Source organism: Schistocerca nitens, chromosome 1, assembly GCF_023898315.1.
Source record: "Schistocerca nitens isolate TAMUIC-IGC-003100 chromosome 1, iqSchNite1.1, whole genome shotgun sequence".
Taxonomy (NCBI): domain Eukaryota; kingdom Metazoa; phylum Arthropoda; class Insecta; order Orthoptera; family Acrididae; genus Schistocerca; species Schistocerca nitens.
This window is the reverse complement of record NC_064614.1, coordinates 1,082,872,840-1,082,897,797: the sequence shown is the minus strand read 5'-3', so window position 1 is coordinate 1,082,897,797 and position 24,958 is coordinate 1,082,872,840. Positions and strand designations below refer to the sequence as shown.

Genomic DNA, 24,958 nt, shown 5'->3' with positions numbered 1-24,958 from the left:
AAATACCAAAATTCACCATCACAGCTATGGCCGGTATTACACTATCAAATTTCTTTGTCCAATATCTTTGTCAAAGATATTTGATAGTGTAATAGGGACTTTGTCAAATGTCGTCCAATATTTGATCAAATCTAGGGCCTCTCTGTATATTTGATCAAAGAAACCGCTTGTCTTCTGTTCACTGCAATGTGACATGTTACCACATGGAGCGCTAGCATCGCTGCAGCGTTCTGTCATCTGTAGTGTTTTTATAACCATTGCCGGTAAATACAATTGGTGTGTGCCGACAACTACAGAATTAATAAAGATGTCTGAAGCTGATGAGACGCTTTACAACGTGAGGCACCCTGAATACAAAAATAGATTAAGAAGATTGGAGACCTGACCTGACCTAACCTAACCTAACCCTACCCTCTCCTGTAGCAAGGAATCGGAGTGCTACAGTGAGCCTGTCTTCTGAAGATGTAGCAGTTCTTTAAGTGAATATTGTTCTTTGTGATATGAGGATACACTTCATTGAGCACATACAGAAATGTATGCTCATCCATTCTTAAGTAATTGATGTACGACTTGACGTCTTCCACTGTAAACTCACGTAACAAGTTTTGTTGAATGCTTTTATCGTGTCGTCGTAAAACCCACGGCTTCACCCAGATTAGATGTTTTTCGTTCCATAGATCCGTGCTGAGGAGATCCTCGTAGATGTGGAACATGTCGATTTTTTTAAAGCTGAAATAACAATACTAATAGTATGAATAAATACAATACACCATTTGTTTCTATTAAAAATTTCGCCAATGGAGTAGAAGGAGTTGGCCAGTAGTAAGTTTTTCAGGCTCCTTTTAAACTGATCTTTATTTCTAACTAAATTTTTTATGTTTCCTGGCAAATTATTGAAGATGAGTGTTACTGAGTAGTGGACCCCTTTTTGAACTATAGTAAGTGCTTTTAAGTCCTTGTGCAAATCATTTTTGTTCCTGGTATTGTATGTATTAACTGAGTTGTTTGTTGGAAAAAGAGATATTATTTACGACAAATTTCATTAAGAAGTAAATATACTGAGAGGCAGTAGTTAGTATATCCAGTTCTTTGAAGAGGTTTCTGTAGGACGTCCGTGAATTTACTCCACAAATAATACGTATTACACGCTTTTGGACTCTGAAAACTTTTGTTTGACTTCAAGATTTACCCCAAAATATTGTCCCATATGACATTTTGGAATGAAAGTAGGCAAAGTATGCAAGCTTTTTCATTTTTATGTTGCCTATGTCTGCTAACACTCGAATTGCAAATACAGATTTGTTAATGCCTTTCTGCAGTTCTGTGGTGTGCTCCTACCAACTGAATTTATTATCAAGTTGTAATCCCAGGACTTTTAAGACTGTCAACCTCGTATGTATGGTTCCGTTTTTCCCCCCACTTCTTTTCCGCATGTGCACACAATGCAATTGGGGTACGTACAACTGCTGTGGTTAATAACAAGTTGTTGTCAGCCATCTTGAACTTTGACGAAAAATTTGATGACAGTGTAATACCCCTTCTAGCGCTACGTCAAAGATCTTTGTCAAATATATTGGACGGAATATTGGATCACATCTTTGATCAAATCTTTGACAAAGAAATTTGATAGTGTAATACCGGCCTATGTCAAATAACCAATGTATGTATTTCAACCGAATGTCTGACAGATATTTACTAGTGGAATGAGAAAGAAGGAACATTTTACACAATGTACTGGGACCAAATAACTAAACAGTAATTTATTTAAAAATTGAAACAAGAAATACAGTCTGAAATAAAAAAATTACAGGATTTGGAATCATGGCCATATAAAAATGAATGAATCTGTCAAAACCAAATACATTAACATCAAAGAAGGACTTGAAATGGGCATGCAACAGGAAAATGCACAACACCCATGCATCTTCAGAACAGCGGAATTTATGTTTGATACTTTCCACAATGAGAAATTAGTAACTGGTGCCAAGCAGTCCATTGCTGAAAAAACGTTTGGCTTATATACAGACTAGAACAATGGTTATAAGTTAAATGAGGTTTTTAGATGGCTAACTAATGACATAAATAGAATAAAAATAATTATTTTGTGGTGCAAAATAGTTCATAAGGGCCTGTAGAGTGTGCATTAAGGAAGAGAATGGTGAAATACTAAGTACTCTTCTCACTGGAAGACATGGTCATGTATCTCTGGATCAGCAGTGCTCAAAGTGTGCTGCACAGAGCCCTGAGGCTCCACTAAAATATCAGCATAAAGAACAAATGACATGAGGTCTTGCCACACTTGAGGCACACAACTCTTATAAATATCATATCAATGTTGGTTTTATAAGTTATTTTTCCTCTCAGTACATAACAGCAGAAAATGAGACAATAAATAACAAATCTACAATAATGCTATGATAAAAACAACAAACAAAAGATTTCACAGCTTGTATTCTCTCTCTCTATCTGTGTGTGTGTGTGTGTGTGTGTGTGTGTGTGTGTGTGTGTGTGTGTGTCCCATGCACTGTCTCATGCATTCCACTAAATTCTCTCCATCTCTGTCTCATCCACTAACAACTCAAACTGCCTTGAAGGGTTTTGTAACTTTGCTATCTATTCTTCATGACTCAAGGCTGTACAAACCAACACTGCACAGAACAGAGTAGAGTGACACTGCACAAAACAGAGTACAGTTCCTACTCGAGTTTGTGACTGCAAGGCACAGTTCAATTTGGCAAAGAAAACCTGCACACCACTTATGAATCACAGTATACTTAATTCGTTTGACTACAGCTTAAAATTCATTATCTTGTGGCTATATTATTCTACGTTTGTCATATTGTAACATTACTGTCAATTTTAAGAGATGGAGGAGAGCATTGGTTTAAAGGTGTGACCTGAAGATTCACAGGTGATTCACCCAAAACATGTAACATCAAACTCAAAGATTTCCGATCGAGACTATGAGATTCAAGAAGGTGATGTAAGGAGATCAAGCTCCATGGTTTCAAGAATTAAGATATCTAATGACTCACTAAATGTGAAAAAAGAAAGTATGATGAATCTTACATCAATCTCAGATTTGTTGATTCTACCAGCTCATCTCACTGCCAATTATGCACCTGCTAAGGTGCTCCAACATTTAGAAATATTACACACTGACTGCAAAGACAAAAATGAAGAACTATCATATGTAACAAAGAGCAATGATTAAGAAGCAAAACAAAATCTATGAAGTCTGTGACCCAAACTGTGAGTGAAAAGACCAAAGAGGCATCGTTATTTGATAAATTACTGCTTTGCACAAAAGCACAAGCTATCACTGAAAATTTAATAAAACCATATGTGGCTGACAACACAATGTATGCTTGAGGAACAATCTGCAAAGCATCTTTCTACCGTGCCGTTTCAACCCAACACAAGTCCGTCTTGCAAATTGGTAAATTGACTAATATTGCTAGACTGGGCAGCTTGCTGATAACTGTACAACATCCAAATAAAAATTCACTCAAAGAAGGCTTGCTTATGGGTGCATTGCTGCCTGACTGGTAAAACATTAGGAGCGGTAACACTTAAGAAAAAAGTGAAGTGCCAACTATAGTTCCAGCCATTGTATCCCACATAAACAAGCACTCAAAAAACTCTAAAATTCGTTCTTGATGAAGCAGTAAAGTCAAATCACACTCTTTTCACTGCTGATTGTTTTAAATGTTGTGTGAAGACTATGGGAGCAGACACAAACCACTACTACTCCACAGTGAGGTTACATGGTTACCTCGGGGTAATACCTTGACAAGATATTTGAACTAAGAACTGAATTGTAAATTTTTATGGCAGACATTTCTTTAAATTAAAAGTCTGAGTGATGTGACTCAGTTATTCATAGTAGCTTTTTTGGCAGATATATTTAGACAAATAATGCATTCAATCTAACTTCACAAGGGAAAAGAGAGAAAAATTATATTTCTGGACTGTTTGCATTGGCGAGAGAGAACTGAACACTGGGCGTGTTTGTTAGTTAGACAGCAGAATTAGAAAATGAAATATTTGAGGAATTTGTCCAATGTCTCAATGACATGTGTGCATGTTTCAAGATATGTGTTCGTGAAGAGCAGAATACAAAATTGAAAATGAATTCATGGTTTCCGAATCTTTTTGTGACAAATTTTCAGGAGGCAGAAAATAAGTCAAATGAAGCATGTAAATTCTCTTTAGAAATGACATCAGATACAAGCATGGAATTACTTTTCAAAACTATGTTACTTGATTTTTGGTGCAGACTTCATGATGAATATCCACATCTTGCTACACCACAGGCTGCATATTCATCTCTGGTTCCCAACAACATACTTGTGTGAAATGGGATCACAGCAACAAAGACAAAATACTTCAATACATTGGATGCTTAACCTGACCTGTGTCTTCAACACTCTCCTATCAAGCCTGGCAATCAGTTGGTCAAAAATAAAAGCAAAATAAAAAAACTTCATACCTCCCATTAAATGGAAATAATTTTATCAATTTAAAATGGTATCACTAAGTGTTATTTTGTGCATTGTATTATTATGTAAAGTTTTGTATATTATTGTTGAAGTCAGTAGTGCATAATGTACCTATATTTGTAGATTTCTATAAATGATCATAATTAAAGAACGAACATACAACCAGGTGTTGCTTGTTTTAAGACTCCATGAATAAATAGTATTTCAAAAGGATTCCAATTTCGGTGATCAGGATATATTATTCTCTCTTTTTGGCCACTCATTCTGAAATGAACTTTCTCCTTGGCAATTTGGTAGGTTGTTTTCCTGTATTTCTGCAAGTACTACCATCCAGCAGAATGGAAGTGACTTTCCTTGAATCTAAAATTGCTGGATGTTGTGTGCGGTTCATTCTGCAGGGACACATTTGCTGTCCAATTTCAGAGCACTAAGAAAATTTGAGTATACTAACAAATCCAAATGTTATATAACTCTCTTGCTGACTTGTAGGCTCCATGACATACACAGTGAAGTTATCTGATTCTTAGGGATGATGAAAGGAAATACTGCAGAGCATACTTAACAGTATCATAGTTTGGAACTGTACAGTCTATGCTACAATAATTTTACACTCTACATGTTAAGCTGATGTCAGGCAATTAACAAAGTCATATTCATACACTCAGAGATGAAACAATATGCTGCATTTACCAGAACAAAATACAAGGGTTGTAACTTAAATAGTGGCAACTATTTATTCACAACCGATACAAAAGAGTTACGTGTTGCAACTGTTACTGTCCTTCAAATTAGTCACCAGTGTTGTGTAGAACCATTGCCAGTGATGTGGATGGCGTGGTATACCGTTAGCAGAGCCTGTTCTGTTGATGGTGCATATGGAGCAGTCTACTGCCTCTCGAATCTCTGTAACAGTTCTGAAGCGAATGCCATGAACTGGTTCCTTCATATTCGGAATCAAATCAAAGTCACAAGAACTTAAGTCATATTACTGTTCGTTTTTGGAGCATCACCTGCAACCAGCTTTTCGAAAGAAGCAGCAACGCTTTCTACGCAACCCACCCATCATTTTGTATGATAATGTACGGGTGCATACAGCGCAAGCTGTGGCTGCTCTGTTCGGTTGATGGGACTGGGAAGTACAGTACCATCCACCATGCTACCTGGACTTACGTCCTTGCGACTTTGATTTGATTCCGAAGATTAAGGAACCACTTCGTGGCATTTGCTTCCGAATTGTTCCAGAGATCCAACAGGCAGTAGACCGCTCCATTCACAAAATCAACACAAAAGGCTATGCCTTCCACATCGCTGGCAATGGGCTCTACACAATGCTGGTGACTACTCTGAAGAACAGTAACAGGTGCAAACATGTAACTTTTGTATCAGTTGCGAATAAATAGTTGCCACTATTTAAGTTCCTACCCTCATACATCACCTTCACATGTCACTAATGCTAGAATAACTGTTGTACAGCTGTCTGTCGCACTACATTAGAGTGGGATCTACACTGTAAACGACTTAAGACTAATACTTTATGACATGTGAGGTTTAACAGCTGATAATATTTCCAAGGATTTTGTTCTCCATACCTTAGATAGAAATGCTGCGGTACACACCTGTGAGATTCTTTTCTGTTTTAAGACAGTGACCAACAACGCAAACATTGTGATACTTAAAACTCTTTTTAGATATCTACAATGGAAATTCCTAGATGGAATAATACATAAAATAAAAGCAAAGCAACCACTCACTTATAGCTAACTGATGTGTGGTGCATAGAAACACACAAAAGAAAACAGCATTTACCCTAACTATGGAGGTATCTCTCTTTCTCAAGCAAAACTAGCGCGCGCGCACACACACACACACACACACACACACACACACACACACACACACACACACACACACACACACACACACACACGCTCTCCCCCCCCCCATTCCCTCCCCTATTTTTCCACCCATCTCCATTTTTTGCCTCCATATCTCCCTCTTTATCTCCCCTTTCCTTCCCAGACCTCCTTTTCCTCCCTATACTAACTTCTGTGTGCAATCTCCTCACCACCTTGAGGTAGACACTATATACACACGAAGATGGCCAAAAGATTGCTGTGAAATTATCATGGCAGCAAGTTACTAACATCTGGTATTTCACCCAAAATTTTATGCAACAAGGTGCAAACATTATTAAAAATTTCAATGAGTACTTTTTGCTAAGTCCTTAAGTGTTGCAATATGCTGCAGTCGGCATTAGTGAGTATATGCAGTGTGTGTATATATTGCGTAAACTTTGCATATGGTTGAGTTTAGCTCATACATTGCAGGGTATGAAACGTAGATAAGTTACTGAAATTTGATTTAAAATTCTCAGCAGAGCCATATCTCATTTCATTCTTCAATTATTGATTTTTACATTTGAAGGACCATCACAGACAATGCGATGTGCAGATTTCTGAACCTTCGCACTGGAAATTTTGTGGTCACAACAAGCAGAATAATCTTACTATTTCATAATAGATATAAAAGCAAGGTGGTTGTTTTAATAGCATGCAAAGACACGCATATATTGTAGGATAAATACTAGAAACATTTTTATTCATCGAGATATGGAAGTAACTCGTCGGCAACAGTGACAGGTTGGCATGCAACAGTGAGAAGTTACTTTATTTCTTCCTTACACTTTTTAGCATTTCACTACTGCCAAAAGAAATGAACGTAAAAGGAGAATCACACAATGAGAAACTCATCCACACTATAAACTGAATGTAATAATACAAGTGTCAGAACTTGCACCTACTGAATAATGTTGATACAGAGTATTGGATACAGCTTATTCTGCCTAAGAATTAGTGCAAAGTGGCTCACATGCAGCAATGAAACAAAGAAAACAGCACAACAAGGTGGCTCTAATGTACAGTAAATCAGCACAAGGCACTGTAGTAAAAGGAATGCTTGTTTTTCCACATTAAAAACAAACATGACAAGTTTTTTTTTTTTTCTTCCGAATAACCCATTTGGAGGGTACGATGAATCAACTTTGGCTACTCTTCATTGTATTAGATTTCTTCAGTTTCCAAATTTCCTTCATCCTTTTGGAGTGTTGTTCCCTTTCTTCTTGAGTCCACTCTCGTCTAGTTATTTTCTTTCTCTCCTGAAATTCTGCCTTTTGAAATGCCTTTCTGAAATGTGTTCTGCTTTCTATTATGTCTATTGTAACTCCAGCATTTTCAATGTCCTGAAGTTCCAAAGAAATTGGTATAGTTGTGCATATTCAGATACAGTGATAATAAACAGGCAGAACATAGCACTGCGGTCGGCAATGCCTATGCAAGATTACATGAATCTCTCACACCACAGTTGTTAGATCAGTTACTGTTGCCATAGTGGGATGTTATGAAGATTTAAGTGAATTTGAACATGGTGTTTTAGTTGGTGCACAAGCGATGAGACACAGCATCTCCAGGGTAGCGATGAAGTGGGAATTTTCTCATACGACCACTTCATGAGTGTACCACGAATATCAGGAATCCTGTAAAACATCAAATCTGACATTGCTGCAGCTGGAAAAAGATCCTGCAAGAACAGGACCAACAACTGAAAAGGATCATTCAACGTGACAGGATCATTCAACATGACACGATCATTCAACGTGACAGGATCATTCAACGTGACATAAGTACAACCCCTTTGCGAACTGCTGCAGATTTCAATGCTGGGCCATCAACAAGTGTCAGCATGCGAACCATTCAACGAATCATCATCAATATGGGCTTTCGGAGCCAAAGGCTCACTCTTGATGACTGCATGACACAAAGCTTTATGCCTCTTCTGGACCCATCAACACTGACGTTGGGCTGTTAATGACTGGAAACATGCTGCCTGGTCAGACGAGTCTCATTTTAAATTGTATCAAGCATATGGATGTGTAAGGATATGGAGACAACCTTAGGAATCCATGTACCCTGTATGTCAACAGTGAATTGTTCACGCTGGTGGGGGCTCTGTAATTGTGTGGGGTGTGTGCAGTTGGAGTGATATGGGACCCCTGATATGTCTAGATACAACTGTGACAAGTGACACATGCCTAAACATCCTGTTTGATCACCTGCATCCACTGATGTTCTGATGAACTTGTGCAATTCCAGCGAGACAATGTGATACTCCAAACATGCAGGATTGCTGCAGAGTGGCTCCAGGAACACACTTATGAGTTTAAACACTTCTGCTGGTCACCAAACTCCCCAAACATGAACATTATCTGGGATGCCTTGCAATGTGTTGTTCAGAAGTGATTTCCACCCCCTCGTACTCTTTCAGATTTATGGACAGCCCTGCATGATTCATGGTGTCGATTCCCTCCGACAGTACTTCAGACAGTAGTTGAATCCATGCCACATCGTATTGCAGCACTTCTGAGTCCTCGTGGGGGCCCTACACGATATTAGGCAGGTGTACCAGTTCCTTTAGCTCTTTAGTGTATTGCAGTTGGAATATGTGCATCTCATGTAATTGGCAGAGAGAAAGTCATTTAATTTCCCAAAAGGAACAGTGGAAACAATGTGCAAAATTGTAAATCTTAGCTCTAATTTCACCATGTTACATATTTTTGGATCAAATTTTGTGTTTTAATAAGAGTATTATCAAGTCTAATCAGCTCCTCCATTGGTGTCAGTAAGGAGCTAGACTAATTTTTGAAACTTTAGTCTCATTAAATTTCAAACTCATTTTCTTTTTCCTACCTGCATACCGAAGTAAATATTTGCACTTGCCCTTGTCAGATCTTGTCCAATCACATCAAATTTCACCAATGTATTTCTTGAAAGTAAAATTACTTTATGCTGCTACTGTTCCTGATTGCCTATTTTGTGATTAATGTTTAACTTACTTTTTTTTTTTTGTACATGTATAAAGGAAACCAGAAACATCATTTACAAACCTTGCCAAATGGAAAACAAAAGGTAAATGTGAAATACTTACCCTAAGTGTCCCACGTATATGGTCATCTGTCACTGTCGCAGTTCCCAAACCTTGCTTGAAAGTAACCTGTATTATGAAAATTACTGGCTGTTAGTAGAGTAATACCTTATTTACAAGATAGTCTACAATACATTTTTCATAAAATCTTAGAATATGAAATGGACAAAATACTCTTAACTGTTCTTAATAATATTAGAATATACTTAATAATGGATATAACATTCTTGTTGTTGTTGTTGTTGTTGTTGTTGTTGTTGTGGTCTTCAGTCCTGAGACTGGTTTGATGCAGCTCTCCATGCTATTCTATCCTGTGCAAGCTTCTTCATCTCCCAGTACCTACTGCAGCCTACATCCTTCTGAATCTGCTTAGTACATTCATCTCTTGGTCTCCCTCTACGATTTTTACCCTCCACGCTGCCCTCCAATACTAAATTGGTGATCCCTCGATGTCTCAGAACATGTCCTACCAACCGATCCCCTCTTCTAGTCGAGTTGTGCCACAAGCTCCTCTTCTCCCCAATTCTATTCAATACCTCCTCATTAGTTATGTGGTCTACCCATCTAATCTTGAGCATTCTTCTGCAGCACCATATTTCGAAAGCTTCTATTCTCTTGTCCAAACTATTTATCGTCCACGTTTCACTTCCATACATGGCTACACTCCATACAAATACTTTCAGAAACGACTTCCTGACACTTAAATCTATACTCGATGTTAACAAATTTCTCTTCTTCAGAAACGCTTTCCTTGCCATTGCCAGTCTACATTTTATGCCCTCTCTACTTCGACCATCATCAGTTATTTTGCTCCCCAAATAGCAAAACTCCTTTACTACTGTAAGTGTCTCATTTCCTAATCTAATTCTCTCAGCATCACCCAACTTAATTCGAGTACATTCCATTATCCTAGTTTTGCTTTTGTTGATGTTCATCTTATATCCTCCTTTCAAGACACTGTCCATTCCGTTCAACTGCTCTTCCAAATCCTTTGCTGTCTCTGACAGAATTACAATGTCACCAGCGAACCTCAAAGTTTTTATTTCTTCTCCATGGATTTCAATTCCTACTCCGAACTTTTCTTTTGTTTCCTTTATTGCTTGCTCAATATACAGATTGAACAACATCTGGGATAGGCTACAACCCTGTCTCACTCCCTTCCCAACCACTGCTTCCCTTTCATGTCCCTCGACTCTTATAACTGCCATCTGCTTTCTGTACAAATTGTAAATAGCCTTTCGCTCCCTGTATTTTACCCCTGCCACCTTCAGAATTTGAAAGAGAGTATTCCAATCAACATTGTCAAAAGCTTTCTCTAAGTCTACAAATGCTAGAAACGTAGGTTTGCCTTTCCTTAATCTTTCTTCTAAGATAAGTCGTAGGTCAGTATTGCCTCACATGTTCCAACATTTCTACGGAATCCAAACTGATCTTCCCCGAGGTCAGCTTCTATCAGTTTTTCCATTCGTCTGTAAAGAATTCGCGTTAGTATTTTGCAGCTGTGACTTATTAAACTGATAGTTCGGTAATTTTCACATCTGTCAACACCTGCTTTCTTTGGGATTGGAATAATTATATTCTTCTTGAAGTCTGAGGGTATTTCGCCTGTCTCATACATCTTGCTCACCAGATGGTAGAGTTTTGTCAGGACTGGCTCTCCCAAGATTGTCAGTAGTTCTAATGGAATAATGTCTACTCCAGGGGCCTTGTTTCGACTCAGGTCTTTCGGTGCTCTGTCAAACTCTTCACGCAGTATCATATCTCCCATTTCATCTTCATCTACATCCTCTTCCATTTCCATAATATTGTCCTCAAGTACATCGCCCTTGTATAGACCCTCTATATACTCCCTCCACCTTTCTGCTTTCCCTTCTTTGCTTAGAACTGGGTTTCCATCAAAGCTCTTGATATTCATGCAAGTGGTTCTCCTTTCTCCAAAGGTCTCTTTAATTTTCCTATACGCGTTATCTATCTTATCCCTAGTGAGATAAGCCTCTACATCCTTACATTTGTCCTCTACCCATCCCTGCTTAGCCATTTTGCACTTCCTGTTGATCTCATTTTTGAGACGTTTGTATACCTTTTTGCCTGCTTCATTTACTGCATTTTTATATTTTCTCCTTTCATCAATTAAATTCAATATTTCTTCTGTTACCCAAGGATTTCTACTAGCCCTCGTCTTTTTACCTATTTGATCCTCTGCTGCCTTCACTACTTCATCCCTCAAAGCTACCCGTTCCTCTTCTACTGTATTTCTTTCCCCCATTCCTGTCAATTGTTCCCTTATGCTCTCCCTGAAACTCTGTACAACCTCTGGTTCTTTCAGTTTATCCAGGTCCCATCTCCTTAAATTCCCACCTTTTTGCAGTTTCTTCAGTTTCAATCTGCAGTTCATAACCAATAGATTGTGGTCAGAATCCACATCTGCCCCTGGAAATGTCTTACAATTTAAAACCTGGTTCCTAAATCTCTGTCTTACCATTATATAATCTATCTGATACCTTTTAGTATCTCCAGGGTTCTTCCATGTATACAACCTTCTATCATGATTCTTAAACCAAGTGTTAGCTATGATTAGGTTGTGCTCTGTGCAAAATTCTACCAGGCGGCTTCCTCTTTCATTTCTTAGCCCCAATCCATATTCACCTACTACGTTTCCTTCTCTCCCTTTTCCTACACTCTAATTCCAGTCACCCATGACTATTAAATTTTCGTCTCCCTTCACTATCAGAATAATTTCTTTTATTTCATCATACATTTCTTCAATTTCTTCGTCATCTGCAGAGCTAGTTGGCATATAAACTTGTACTACTGTAGTAGGTGTAGGCTTCGTATCTATCTTGGCCACAATAATGCGTTCACTATGCTGTTTGTAGTAGCTTACCCGCATTCCTATTTTCCTATTCATTATTAAACCTACTCCTGCATTACCCCTATTTGACTTTGTGTTGATAACCCTGTAGTCACCTGACCAGAAGTCTTGTTCCTCCTGCCACCGAACTTCACTAATTCCCACTATATCTAACCTATCTATTTCCCTTTTTAAATTTTCTAACCTGCCTGCCCGCTTAAGGAATCTGACATTTCACGCTCTGATCCGTAGAACGCCAGTTTTCTTTCTCCTGATAACAACGTCCTCCTGAGTAGTCCCCGCCCGGAGATCCGAATGGGGGAATATTTTACCTCCGGAATATTTTACCCAAGAGGACGCCATCATCATTTAATCATTCAGTAAAGCTGAATACCCTCGGGAAAAATTACGGCTGTAGTTTCCCCTTGCTTTCAGCCGTTCGCAGTACCAGAACAGCAAGGCTATTTTGGTTAGTGTTACAAGACTAGATCAGTCAATCATCCAGACTGTTGCCCCTGCAACTACTGAAAAGGCTGCTGCCCCTCTTCAGAGACCACACGTTTGTCTGGCCTCTCAACGGATACCCCTCTGTTGTGGTTGCACCTATGGTACGGCTATCTGTATCGTTGAGGCACGCAAGCCTCCCCACCAACGCCAAGGTCCGTGGTTCATGGGGGTGGGGACAACATTCTTAAGCTTCACATAATCTACTCAACCAGTCAGATGCACCCTAATCTCAACAATGTTGATCAGATAAAACACAGCAGAATAACTAAGTAAAAATCAAATACCAGTACTAGATAAAACTCAAATACCAGTACAGACAGTTAAAAATGGGACAGGTGACAGTGTCTGGATGACTACTTAGAAATAATGGATGATCGTGCCAGCCTAGGACACATTAAAATCTCACACCTAGTATTTTGGTAAGAATTCCAGACATCACACAAAATCTTAAAACACGAACCACACTCACCTCACTACTAGAACTAATAGAGGACTAAAAGAGAGGATAGTTCATGCGGGAGACCCAGGTCAGCCCTAAGGTTGCATAAATCAAATCTAAGTATGTTGTATCAACAGCTGTGTCCCATTTTTGTGACACATTGATGGCTCCTTACAATGTAAGAGAAAGTCATGCATCAATGGGCAATGTCGTACTCTACACCCTGTAAGGACTACTACTTCAGCTTGTTGCAGTTGGAAGAAGGTAAGCCAAGGTCGCACTGAAGGCTTAACAGAACAGAGTTTACAATTCTTAACTTCCTGCCACTGACCCTCCTGTCAACCCGTGGTCTTCTTGGTCACAAATGAGGTAACAGTCTGCAGGGTACTGAACAGTGAGCAGGAGCTGGAAGAGAGTAGGCTCACATGGCAACCACAGCAGCAAGTTCATTTCCCCAGAGCTCTATATGCCCTGGAATCCAGTAGAAAATTATTTCCTTCTCCTGCCTTTGCAAAAGAATGACAGCATCTTGTGCGTCTCATACCATCCCATGTGCTGGGTACATCCAACCTCCATCAAGGAGGCAGGTGTAGTCTCCTGGTTCTGAGAGGCGACAGGAATGCAAGGAACTGATGGGACAACAACTGTTCTCGTAGCAGCAGCGTAAGAGGTGGTCATAGCCACAGGATGCAGACGCTCAAATTTCATCTTGGCCTCAGTGTAGGGCAGTCGGTCCAGGGTCTTATATTCCATGATTTTCCTCTCTTTCTGTAAAATCCTGCAGTCCGGCAAGCAAGGTGAATGATGCTCTCTGCAGTTGACACAGATGGGAGGTGGGGCACATGGAGTATTGTGATGTGATGGACGTCCACAATGTCGATATGTGATGCTGGAAGTACAGCGGGAAGACATATGGCCGAACTTCCAGCACTTAAGGCACCACACTGAGGGAGGAATATATGGCTTGACATCACAGCAGTAGACCATTACCTTGACACTCTCAGGCAATGTGTCACCCTTGAAGGCCAAGATGAAGCACCGGTGGCGACCTGATTATCCCTTGGATTCCAATGGACTGGCCAGACGAAATGCACACCTCGCTGCTCTGAATTGGCGAGCAGCTCGTCCTCAGACTGCAAAACAAGGTCCCTGTGGAATATAATGCCCTGGACCATATTTAAGCTCTTATGGGGCATGATGGTAACAGAAACATCCCCCAACTTGTCACAAGTGAGCAATGCCTGTGACTGGGCAGAGGATGCTGTTTTTATCAAGACTGACCCAAAGCGCAATTTGGACAAGCCCTCCACCTCCCCAAACTTGTCCTCCAAATGCTCCACAATAAACTCAGGCTTCATGGACATGAAAGATACCCCATCAACTCTAAAACATAATACGAGGTACCGGAGCAAATAAGCTTCATTGCCATCCTTAGCCTGGCATTCCTCCCATGGTGTGGCCAGGGAGGGGAATGATTTGGGGTCATAGCACTGAAGTTAGACTTTGCCTACTTAGAGACTGCTGGTGGCGGACCACCACCAAGAGTTGGCATACTACACTTCATGGTGTGTAATCCACCCTGATGTTACCCATTCCGACCAGGGGCCCTCCTCAAGGGCACCACCCAGCCTCAGCAAGGGCCACCTGGCAGGATGGCCATTGCCGGGAATCCTGATGCCCCAGGGAGATGGGCATCTACTCCATGGCATGTATGGGGAGTTAACTGCGCAGGCATCAGCAGAGTGCTCGCTGTGTTGTCAGGGGGCTACAACCAACAGGGCACATGGCGGCCCCACCACAATGGACTAGCTACCGTGCTGGATATGAGGCGCTAACAAGTCCACGGTTATCGGAAAATGCACCCAGGAAGGTGGCCTCGCCCAAGGTATGGAGAATGAGTGGGACTGTGCCGCGACGACGAGGAAGAGGGCTAAAGATCTCAATGCACGATGGATACGATGCACCACATAAGGCACCCTTCCCCAATTGGTTCGCTCTTCAGAAAAATTTAGAAAGACTGAGGTCAAACCTGGCAGGGGCCATCACACAATGGCCAAAACATGACAGATTCCTTTTAGTCGCCTCTTACGGCAGGCAGGAATACCTTGGGCCTCTTCTAACCCCCGGAACCGCAGGGGGATAACAAGAGAAGGATGCTAGCAATTTTGGAACAGATAAAGCCCTGTATGCTTGGCTCACGTAAAGGAGAAGACGCTGAATAGACAGTGGAGGTTCACCAGCCTCTGCACACAGGTTAGCAATAGAACTTGTACAATAAGCCCCTGTTGATAGCCTAATACCCTCATGATGAACTACAACCAGCATTTTGAGGTATGAATGCCTTGGCGATCCCTAAACCAGCCATCCACATTCAAGCTTGGGTCACACAAATATTTTATAAAGTTGGAACACACAAGACCTATGACTGATGCATTAAAGGATGTTAAACCCCTTGGCACATTTCAGTTTTAGTTTAAAATGGTCAGACAGAACATTCATAACCTTGTATCAAAAATAACTGTCGAAGAGGAAAGACTTTAGTATGCCTGCTGAACCCTCACTGATTGAGCTGCAATGAAATACCATGCCTCCATGTAGTGTCATAGTCTTTTTCTAAATCGAAGAAGATACCAATAAGGTGTTGCTTACAGAGGAAAGCTTGTTCAATTGCTGCTTCAAGCAGGGTCAGGTTATCAAGTGTGGAGTGGTAATTCCTGAACCCACATCGGGTGTGACTTATTAGGGGCCTGGCTTCAAGACCCCACACTAGGCAGCGATTGACCATATGCATCAGTGTCTTTCCTATACAGTCTCTCGGATTAATGCTACAAAAACTACCAGGATTAGCCTGTTTCTTCCCTGGTTTTAAAATTGGAGTAAAAATCGATTATTTCCGCAGATTGGGAAAGTCTTCTGTCAGCCAGATTTCATTAAAGAGCTGGAAGAGGACCTCCTTTAACCACACGTCTATCTGTTTTAACATGCTGTACATTCTCCGGTCGTGACTGGGCACAGTATCACAAGCTACTGACAATGCAGACTCCAGAGAGAAAGGCTGGCTGTATTCCTCAGTGTTCATGGAACATAAATCAAAACCTATCTTCTTTTGTGTCTCCCGATAACAACACAAAGCTGTATCTTGGCTAGAACTGACCATAATGGTCTTATAGGATTGAGCCATTGTCTGAGCCATGTCTCTTGGCAATGTTATGAGACACTTCTGCTCTTGTACAGCTGCTATTGGTGCTGTAAAGCATCCATTTAGCCTTTCTGAATAGCCATTTCAGCTTCACTTCAGGATCTGGTCTATCAGGCAGATGAGTCCCAACAGGCACTCCCCATTGAGCAGTGTCCGTGAGGGCACACATGCAGAAGGACAGGTCCGTGGCTGTAGACGAACCCGTAGCAGTGCTAAACTGCATAGCTTGACCCACGTTGATTAATATGATGTCTGTAGTTCATGAGAGATCCTCAAGTATCTGACCCCTGGGGAAAGTGGTGTTAGAAACTCATAGAGCAATGTTTGCATTAAATTCCTCTAAAAGTGGGAAGGGACAGGGTTGTTCATCAAGAAGATGTATGAGGACCTCACTGTCAATGCGCCCATGTGGTGGCACTTACACAGATCACACTGTGACAGCAACATGGGCCACTATCAGAAGAGTGAATGTACTGCTGTGGTGAAGGGCACAGGTGAGGAGTGAAATGCGTCTACCTTTTGCCCTGTCACCAGTATCATCATCTTTTCTGTACTTGTGATAGCCTCCAGTCTGTTTAAAGTGAGTCTCTTAGAGACAGAGGCAAAAAGGTCTGCATTGTACTGAGAAGTCTCAATTCCTCCAGATGAGGCCTGTAGCCATTCATATTCAACTTGAGTAACGGACCCGTTTCAGCAGTGTGATTTTGATGCACCTCTGTCCTTGTGAAGGGATAGTGAGGCACTTGTCGAGCTAGGGGGAGTGGAGGGGCTGCCAGGATCCCCTGATGAGGCATCGGAATCCATGATGTCTTCCTCATCAGTCAGAAGTGTCAGTATGACGTACAATGGCACCTGGGACAGCTTTTACAGAATATAGTGATGCTTTTACATCAAGGATGATGGAAAAGGAGGCATTGAGAGGCACTCTGCTTTTGGTATTTCTTCTCGATACCTACTGCAAAATGTTGCTGGTCTCTACTAAGGTAGCTGCCTGGATCACTAAGATTTTAATCACTTTGCTTTGGCATGTATAGGTGCAAGTACAGGTGATGGTGGTAAATAATGGTGCTCTGGACGTTGTCTGCATCAAAGCATCTATACTGGGAACAGCTTTCTGCACCGCAGAAGCATATGAAGTGGCAAACACAGCTGTCTTGTCACCCTACATCCTTTTCAGCTTCTGTGTAGGGGATTCAGTTGGTCACTTATTTCCTGAATTTTGTGTTCCTCAGCAAAATCAGGGCAATCTCGGCTCCAGACAGATTGGTTTCCAGAGCAATTAATGCATATTGCTGGCAACAAACAGTGTGTCCCAGTTTCATCTGCTACCTTTCCACACTTCCCACAGGTCACTTCACCAGTGCAACTCAGTGTTCAGGCAGCACATCAGTTAACTGAAGGTCACAATGAAACTGGTTATGTTCTCAATTTCTCCATTATTCCTTTTTGTTCTCTGCTCCACATCCACTATCGCCTGTGATTCTCATTCTTGTTTATATCAACGAAAACTATTATTTATTGATAAAATTATTTCATTGGATAGATTTAAAAAATGTACTCACCAAGTGCCAGCGGAAAACACACACACACACACACACACACACACACACACACACACACACACACGACTGTTGTGAGTGGCAAGTTTCAGAGCCAGTGGCTCCTTCTGGCAGAATGGCTGAAGGGGAAGGAAGAAGGGTGAAGGAAAACGGTTGGATTGTGGGAGCAAAGGGACCAGACTGCTATGGTCATCGGTCCCTTTTTCCAAATCCTAAAAACACCCACAGAGAATAAAAACGATTAACAGAACAGAACACAGAACAAGAGAAACGGAGATAAAGACCAGGCAAAACGAAGGAAATCACACAGAGTGTGACGGTGGTTGGCCGACCATAGGAACAAAAAAAAAAGGAAAAGCCAACCACCGAGAACACATTAAAAACCGAGTTTAAAACCGTAGGCCAAAAGCCAGAATCAACACAAAACAATAAAATAAAACACAAACACTCAGATTAAATGATAAAAACCCCCTGCCCGAATAAAACTTAAAACTAAGCCAGCCATAGCAGGGTCATCAGATAAAAGGGCAGGGAGCGTGTCAGGCAGTGCGAACGTCTGCCTGAGCACAGCTAAAAGCGGACACTCCAATAAAATGTGCACCACAGAGAAAACGGAGCCGCAGCGACACAGAGGTGGGTCCTCACGGCGCAATAAGTGGCCGTGTGTCAGCCGAGTGTGCCCAATGTGCAGCCAGCAGAGGACAACAGACTCCTGGCGGGAGACACGAATGGACGACCGCCACACAGTCGTCGACGCCTTGATACGACGGAGTTTGTTTGGTACGGGCAGGTTGCGCCATTCAGCGTCCCATAAATCGAAAATTTTGCGGTGTAATAGGGCCCGCAAATCAGTCGCTGGGAGGCCAATCGCCAGAGGTGGTTGACTGGTGGTCTCTTTCGCCAGGCGGTCAACATTCTCATTCCCGGGGATCCCAACATGGCCTGGGGTCCAAACAAAGACCACAGAGCGGCCGCAACGGTCAAGAGTATACAGGGTCTCCTGGATAGCCATCACCAGATGAGAACGAGGGAAACACTGGTCGAGAGCTCGTAAACTGCTCAGGGAATCGCTACAGATAACGAAGGACTCACCTGAGCAGGAGCGGATATACTCTAGGGCACGAAAGATGGCGACCAGCTCAGCAGTGTAAACGCTGCAGCCATCCGGCAAGGAACGTTGTTCGGAATGGTCCCCTAGAGTTAGTGCATACCCGACACGACCAGCAACGATCGAACCGTCAGTGTAAACAATTCCAGAGCCCTGATACGTGGCCAGGATGGAATAAAAGCGGCGGCGGAAGGCCTCTGGAGGGACTGAGTCCTTCGAGCCCTGTGCCAAGTCGAACCGAGGGCAAGGGCGAGGAACACACCACGGGGGTGTACGCAGAGGTGCCCGGAAAGGAGGTGGAACAGGGAAAAACCCAAGCCCGGAGAGAAGCACCTTGACGCGTACGGCGATCGGACAACCCGACCGGGGCCAGCGGGCTGGCAGATGGACGACTGACTGCGGGAACAGGACACGGTAATTTGGATGCCCGGGCAAGCTAAAAACATGGGCAGCATAAGCAGCCAGTAATTGTTGGCGTCGTAACCGCAGTGGAGGGACACCTGCCTCCACTAGTATGCTGTCCATAGGGCTGGTGCGGAAAGCACCAGTGGCAAGGCGTATCCCGCTGTGGATAATTGGGTCCAGCACCCGCAACACAGATGGGGATGCTGAGCCATAAGCCAGGCTCCCATAATCCAGACGGGACTGGATTAACGGCTGGAAGAGACGCAACAGGGTAGATCGGTCGGCGCCCCAGCGGGTGTGGCTCAAGCATCGCAGAGCATTTAGATGCCACCAACATGCCTGTTTAAGCTGCCGGATATGAGGCAGCCAAGTCAACCGGACATCGAAAACCACCCCCAAAAACCTGTGTGATTCCACCACTGAAAGAAGTTCGCCGGCAAGATAAAGCCGCGGCTCCGGGTGGACAGTACGTCGCCGGCAGAAATGCATAACGCAGGTCTTAGCTGCCGAAAACTGGAACCCATGAGCTACAGCCCAAGACTGCGCCTTGCGGATAGCGCCCTGTAGCTGATGTTCAACAGCTGCAATGTCAGTAGAGCTGTAGTAAAGGCAGAAGTCATCAGCATACAGGGAAGCGGAGACACAACTTCCCACGGACGCAGCGAGCCCGTTAATGGCTATTAAAAACAGGCAGACACTTAAAACAGAACCCTGCGGCACGCCGTTCTCCTGGACGTGGGAGGAACTATATGAGGCTGCGACTTGCATGCGGAAGGTACGATACGACAGGAAATTGCGGATAAAAATCGGCAGAGGGCCCCGAAGACCCCATCCATGAAGCGTAGAAAGGATGTGATGACGCCATGTCGTATCCTATGCCTTCCGCATGTCGAAAAAGACAGCGACCAGGTGCTGACGGCGGGCAAAGGCAGTACGGATGGCCGACTCCAGGCTCACCAGATTGTCAGCGGCGGAGCGGCCTTTACGGAACCCACCCTGAGACGGAGCCAGAAGGCCCCGAGACTCCAGTACCCAATTCAAGCACCGGCTCACCATCCGTTCGAGAAGCTTGCAAAGAACGTTGGTGAGGCTAATGGGGCGGTAGCTGTCCACCTCCAAAGGGCTCTTGTCCGGTTTCAAAACGGGGATGACAATGCCTTCCCGCCATTGCGGCGGAAACTCACCCTCGACACAGAGACGGTTGTAAAGGTCGAGGAGGCGTCACTTGCAGTCCACTGAAAGGTGTTGCAGCATCTGACAGTGGATGCGATCGGGCCCGGGAGCGGTATCAGGGCAAGTGGCAAGGGCACTGCGAAATTCCCACTCACTGAATGGAGCATTGTAAAATTCAGAAGCGTGGGTGCGAAAAGAAAGGCTCCGACGTTCCATCCGCTCTTTAATGGAGCGGAAGGCCTGGGGGTAATTCGCAGAAGCGGAACTCATAGCAAAATGCTCTGCTAAGCGGTTTGCAATGACGTCGGAGTCAGTACAAACTGCTCCATTCAGTGAGAGCGCAGGGACGCTGACAGGGGTCCGATAGCCGTAGACGCGTCAAATCTTGGCCCAGACCTGCGATGGAGTGACATGGAGGCCAATGGTGGACACATACCGCTCCCAGCACTCCTTCTTGCCTTGGCGGATAAGGAGGCGGGCCCGCGCACGCAGCCGTTTGAAGGCGATAAGGTGGTCTATGGAGGGATGTCGCTTGTGACGCTGGAGCGCCCGCCGGCGATCTTTAATCGCTTCAGCGATCTCAGGCGACCACCAAGGCACAGCCCTCCGCCGAGGGGACCCAGAAGAACGGGGAATGGCAGATTCGGCGGCAGTAATGATGCCGGTGGTGACAGATTGAACCACCGCATCAATGTCATCAGTAGAGAGGGGCTCAATAGCGGCAGTGGAGGAGAACAAGTCCCAGTCAGCCTTATTCATAGCCCATCTGCTAGGGCGCCCAGAAGAGTGACGCCGTGGTAGTGACAGAAAGATCGGAAAGTGGTCACTACCACACAGGTCGTCATGCACACTCCATTGGACAGACGGTAAGAGGCTAGGGCTACAGATTGAAAGGTCAATGGCGGAGTACGTGCCATGCGCCACACTGAAGTGTGTGAAGGCACCATCATTTAACAGCGAGAGATCGAGCTGCGACAATAAATGCTCAACGATGGCGCCTCGACCTGTTGCCACTGACCCACCCCACAGAGGGTTATGGGCGTTGAAGTCGCCCAATAGCAAGAAAGGTGGCGGCAATTGGGCTACCAGTGCAGCCAGGACATGCTGCGAGACATCACCATCCGGTGGAAGGTAAAGACTGCAGACGGTAACAGCCTGTGGCGTCCACACCCGAACAGCGACAGCCTCTAAAGGTGTTTGGAGAGGGACAGACTCGCTGTGCAGAGTGTGAAGGACATATATGCAGACGCCACCAGACACCCTTTCATAAGCTGCTCGGTTCTTATAATAACCCTGATAGCCACGGAGGGCGGGGGTTCGCATTGCTGGAAACCAAGTTTCCTGAAGAGCAATGCAGAAGAAAGGGTGAAGGCTGATAAGTTGGCGGAGCTCAGCTAGATGGTGGAAGAAACCGCTGCAGTTCCACTGGAGGATGGTGTTGGCCATGGCTGGGAAAGGCGTGACGGGACGGGGAAGGCAGATTACGCCGCTGGGTCACCTGCTGCCTCCGATGGAGCACCCGTGCAAATGCCATCCATTACGTCCGAGGGACCGGCGAAATCGAGGTCCTCAGCGGACGCCAAAATCTCCACCTCGTCCTCAGAGGCAGAGCTTGTAGGAAGCGGTGGGATGGGTGCCACCGCAATATCGTCGGTCTTGGGGATTTTCTTCTTTTTCTGCTTGTCGTGCTGTGCCTTCAGTGGTTCAGGCTTCATGGGCTTCACTGGGTCAGTCTCAGGGACAGACGACGACCGTGAGGCCCTACGACCAGGGACTGGTGGTTGTTTCAACCACTTGCGGGTGTCCGCTTTTCCACTGGTCGGAACTTGTGAAGGGAGGTCCCCAAGGGATCCCTTCCTGGCGAGAGTAGCCGAAGAAGTCTTACGCTTCTCCGGCTGGGAAGGGGGGGAGCTGATGTCCCCGATGGTTGGGAGGGTGTTGCTCCTGGAGAAGATGGAGCAGGAGCAACAGGGTGTGAAGTGCCCCCCACAATCAAGGGGGCTTTTGGATGCTGACCAATCATAGAACCAACCGTATGGGACGACACAGGAGATGGAAGAACCGTCGTTGCAGCAGCGGCGTATGTTGACGTCATTGGCACAGGATGGAGCCTCTCATATTCCCGCCTAGCCTCAGAGTAGGTCAGGCGGTCCAGGGTTTTAAATTCCATTATCTTCCATTCTTTCTGGAAGATCCTACAGTCCGGCGAGCAGGGGGAATGGTGTTCTCCGCAGTTAACACAGATAGGAGGCGGGGCACATGGAGTATCAGGATGTGAAGGACGTCCACAATCCCGACACGTGATGCAGGAAGTACAGCGAGATGACATGTGCCCGAACTGCCAGCATTTAAAACAGCGCATCGGAGGAGGGATAAACGGCTTCACATCACAACAGTAAACCATCACCTTAACCTTTTCGGGTAAGACATCACCCATCAAGGCCAAGATGAAGGCACCGGTGGCTACCTGATTATCCCTCGGACCCCGATGGACGCGCCGGACGAAGTGAACACCTCGTCATTCTAGGTTGGCGCGTAGTTCATCGTCGGACTGCAGAAGAAGATCCCTGTGGAATATAATACCCTGGACCATGTTTAAACTTTTATGGGGAGTGATGGTGACTGAAACATCACCCAACTTGTCACAAGTGAGCAACCTCCATGACTGGGCAGAGGATGCTGTTTTGATGAGAACCGACCCAGAGCGCATTTTGGACAAGCCCTCCACCTCCCCGAACTTGTCCTCTAAATGCTCCACAAAAAACTGGGGCTTGGTCGACATAAACGATTCTCCATCAACCCGCGTACACACGAGGTACCGGGGTGAATATTCTCCACTGCCGTCTTTAGCAAGACGTTCCTCCCATGGAGTAGCTAGGGAGGGAAACGATCTCTGATCAAATTTCTTCCCGTTGAGGTTAGACCACGATCGCTTAGAGACTACTGGTGGAGGCCCACCAGCGAGAGATTATGTACCACGCTTCATTGTGGGTCATCCGCCCTGATGTCACCTACTCCAACCAAGGGCCCTCCCCATGGGCGCCACCCAGCCACAGCAATAGCCACCTGGCAGGACGGCCATTGCCGGGAGTCCTGATGCCCCAGGGAGAAGGGCATCTACTCCTTGGCATACGTGGGGAGTGAACGGCGCAGGCATCAGTAGAGCGATCCCTGTGTTGTCAGGGGGCTACAACCAACAGGGTACATGGCGGCCCCACCACAACGGACTGGCTACCGTGCTGGATCTTAGGTGCAATAAAGTCCAAGGTCGTCGTCGCAGTGAAAAGCAACACTGCAGAGTGCAGCGTGGTAATCGTACCCAGGGACGTATCCTCGCCCAAGAGATGGAAAACGAGCGGGACACCATGGCAACGACGAAAAAGGCGGCTAAAGGTCTCAATGCACGACGGATACAGTGCACCATGTAAGGCGCCCTTCCCCAATTGGCTCGCTCTTCGGAAAAATTTAGAAAGATTGAGGCAAACCCGAGAGGGGACCATCACATAAGGCCGAAACATGTGAGACTCCTTTTAGTCGCCTCTTACGACAGGCAGGAATACCGCGGGCCTATTCTAACCCCCGAACCCGCAGGGGGGTGAAGGAAAACGACTGGAGAGATATAGGAAAGGGTAGATTTTGGGAACATCACCCAGAACCGTGCGTCAGGGAAGACTTACCATACGAGTTGAGAAGGGAAGACTGATTGTTAGGGACTGCATCGGACAAGATTTGAAACCTGAGAGCTTAAAGGTAGAAGACAGGGTAATATGCAAGACAGAGATTACTACTAAAACAACGTGCATGAGTTAATAAGAGTGGGAAGCTAACTGCATTGTATGTACAAAGATGGGAAGGGTTGGTGAAAAACAGACAGGAAAGACAATGACATACGTAGAAAACTTAAACAGAGTGAAACAAAGAGTAGTTACTGTGAATAAAACCTGAGACGGAAGAAATTAATGTAAATTAAAGTAAGATGGGTGGCGAGAACCAAGGATATGTTGTAGTGCTAGTTCCCACCTGCCGAGTTCTACGAAATTGGTGTCTGGGGGAAGAATCCAGATGGTGTGTATGGTGAAACAGGTGCCGAGGTCATGAATGTCATGTTGTAGAGCATGCTCTGCAACAGGATACTGCAAGTTGCCACTATATACCCTCTGCCTATGTCCATTCATCCTAACTGATAATTTGGCTGTAGTCATGCTGATGTAGAAGGCTGAACAGTGTTTACAGAACAG

The 24,958-nt window shown here is 44.3% G+C and overlaps 1 protein-coding gene across 2 annotated transcripts in view; it reads right to left on the bottom strand.

Annotated features, from left to right (window-relative positions):
• LOC126198471 (AT-rich interactive domain-containing protein 4B-like) overlaps positions 1–24,958 on the bottom strand; it is a 159,032-nt gene that overhangs the window by 116,418 nt on the left and 17,656 nt on the right. For both annotated transcript variants that reach the window (XM_049934821.1, XM_049934831.1), the window contains exon 3: positions 9,483–9,548. In XM_049934821.1, coding sequence (XP_049790778.1) covers positions 9,483–9,548 — 66 coding nt within the window. The remainder of the gene's footprint in view (positions 1–9,482; positions 9,549–24,958) is intronic.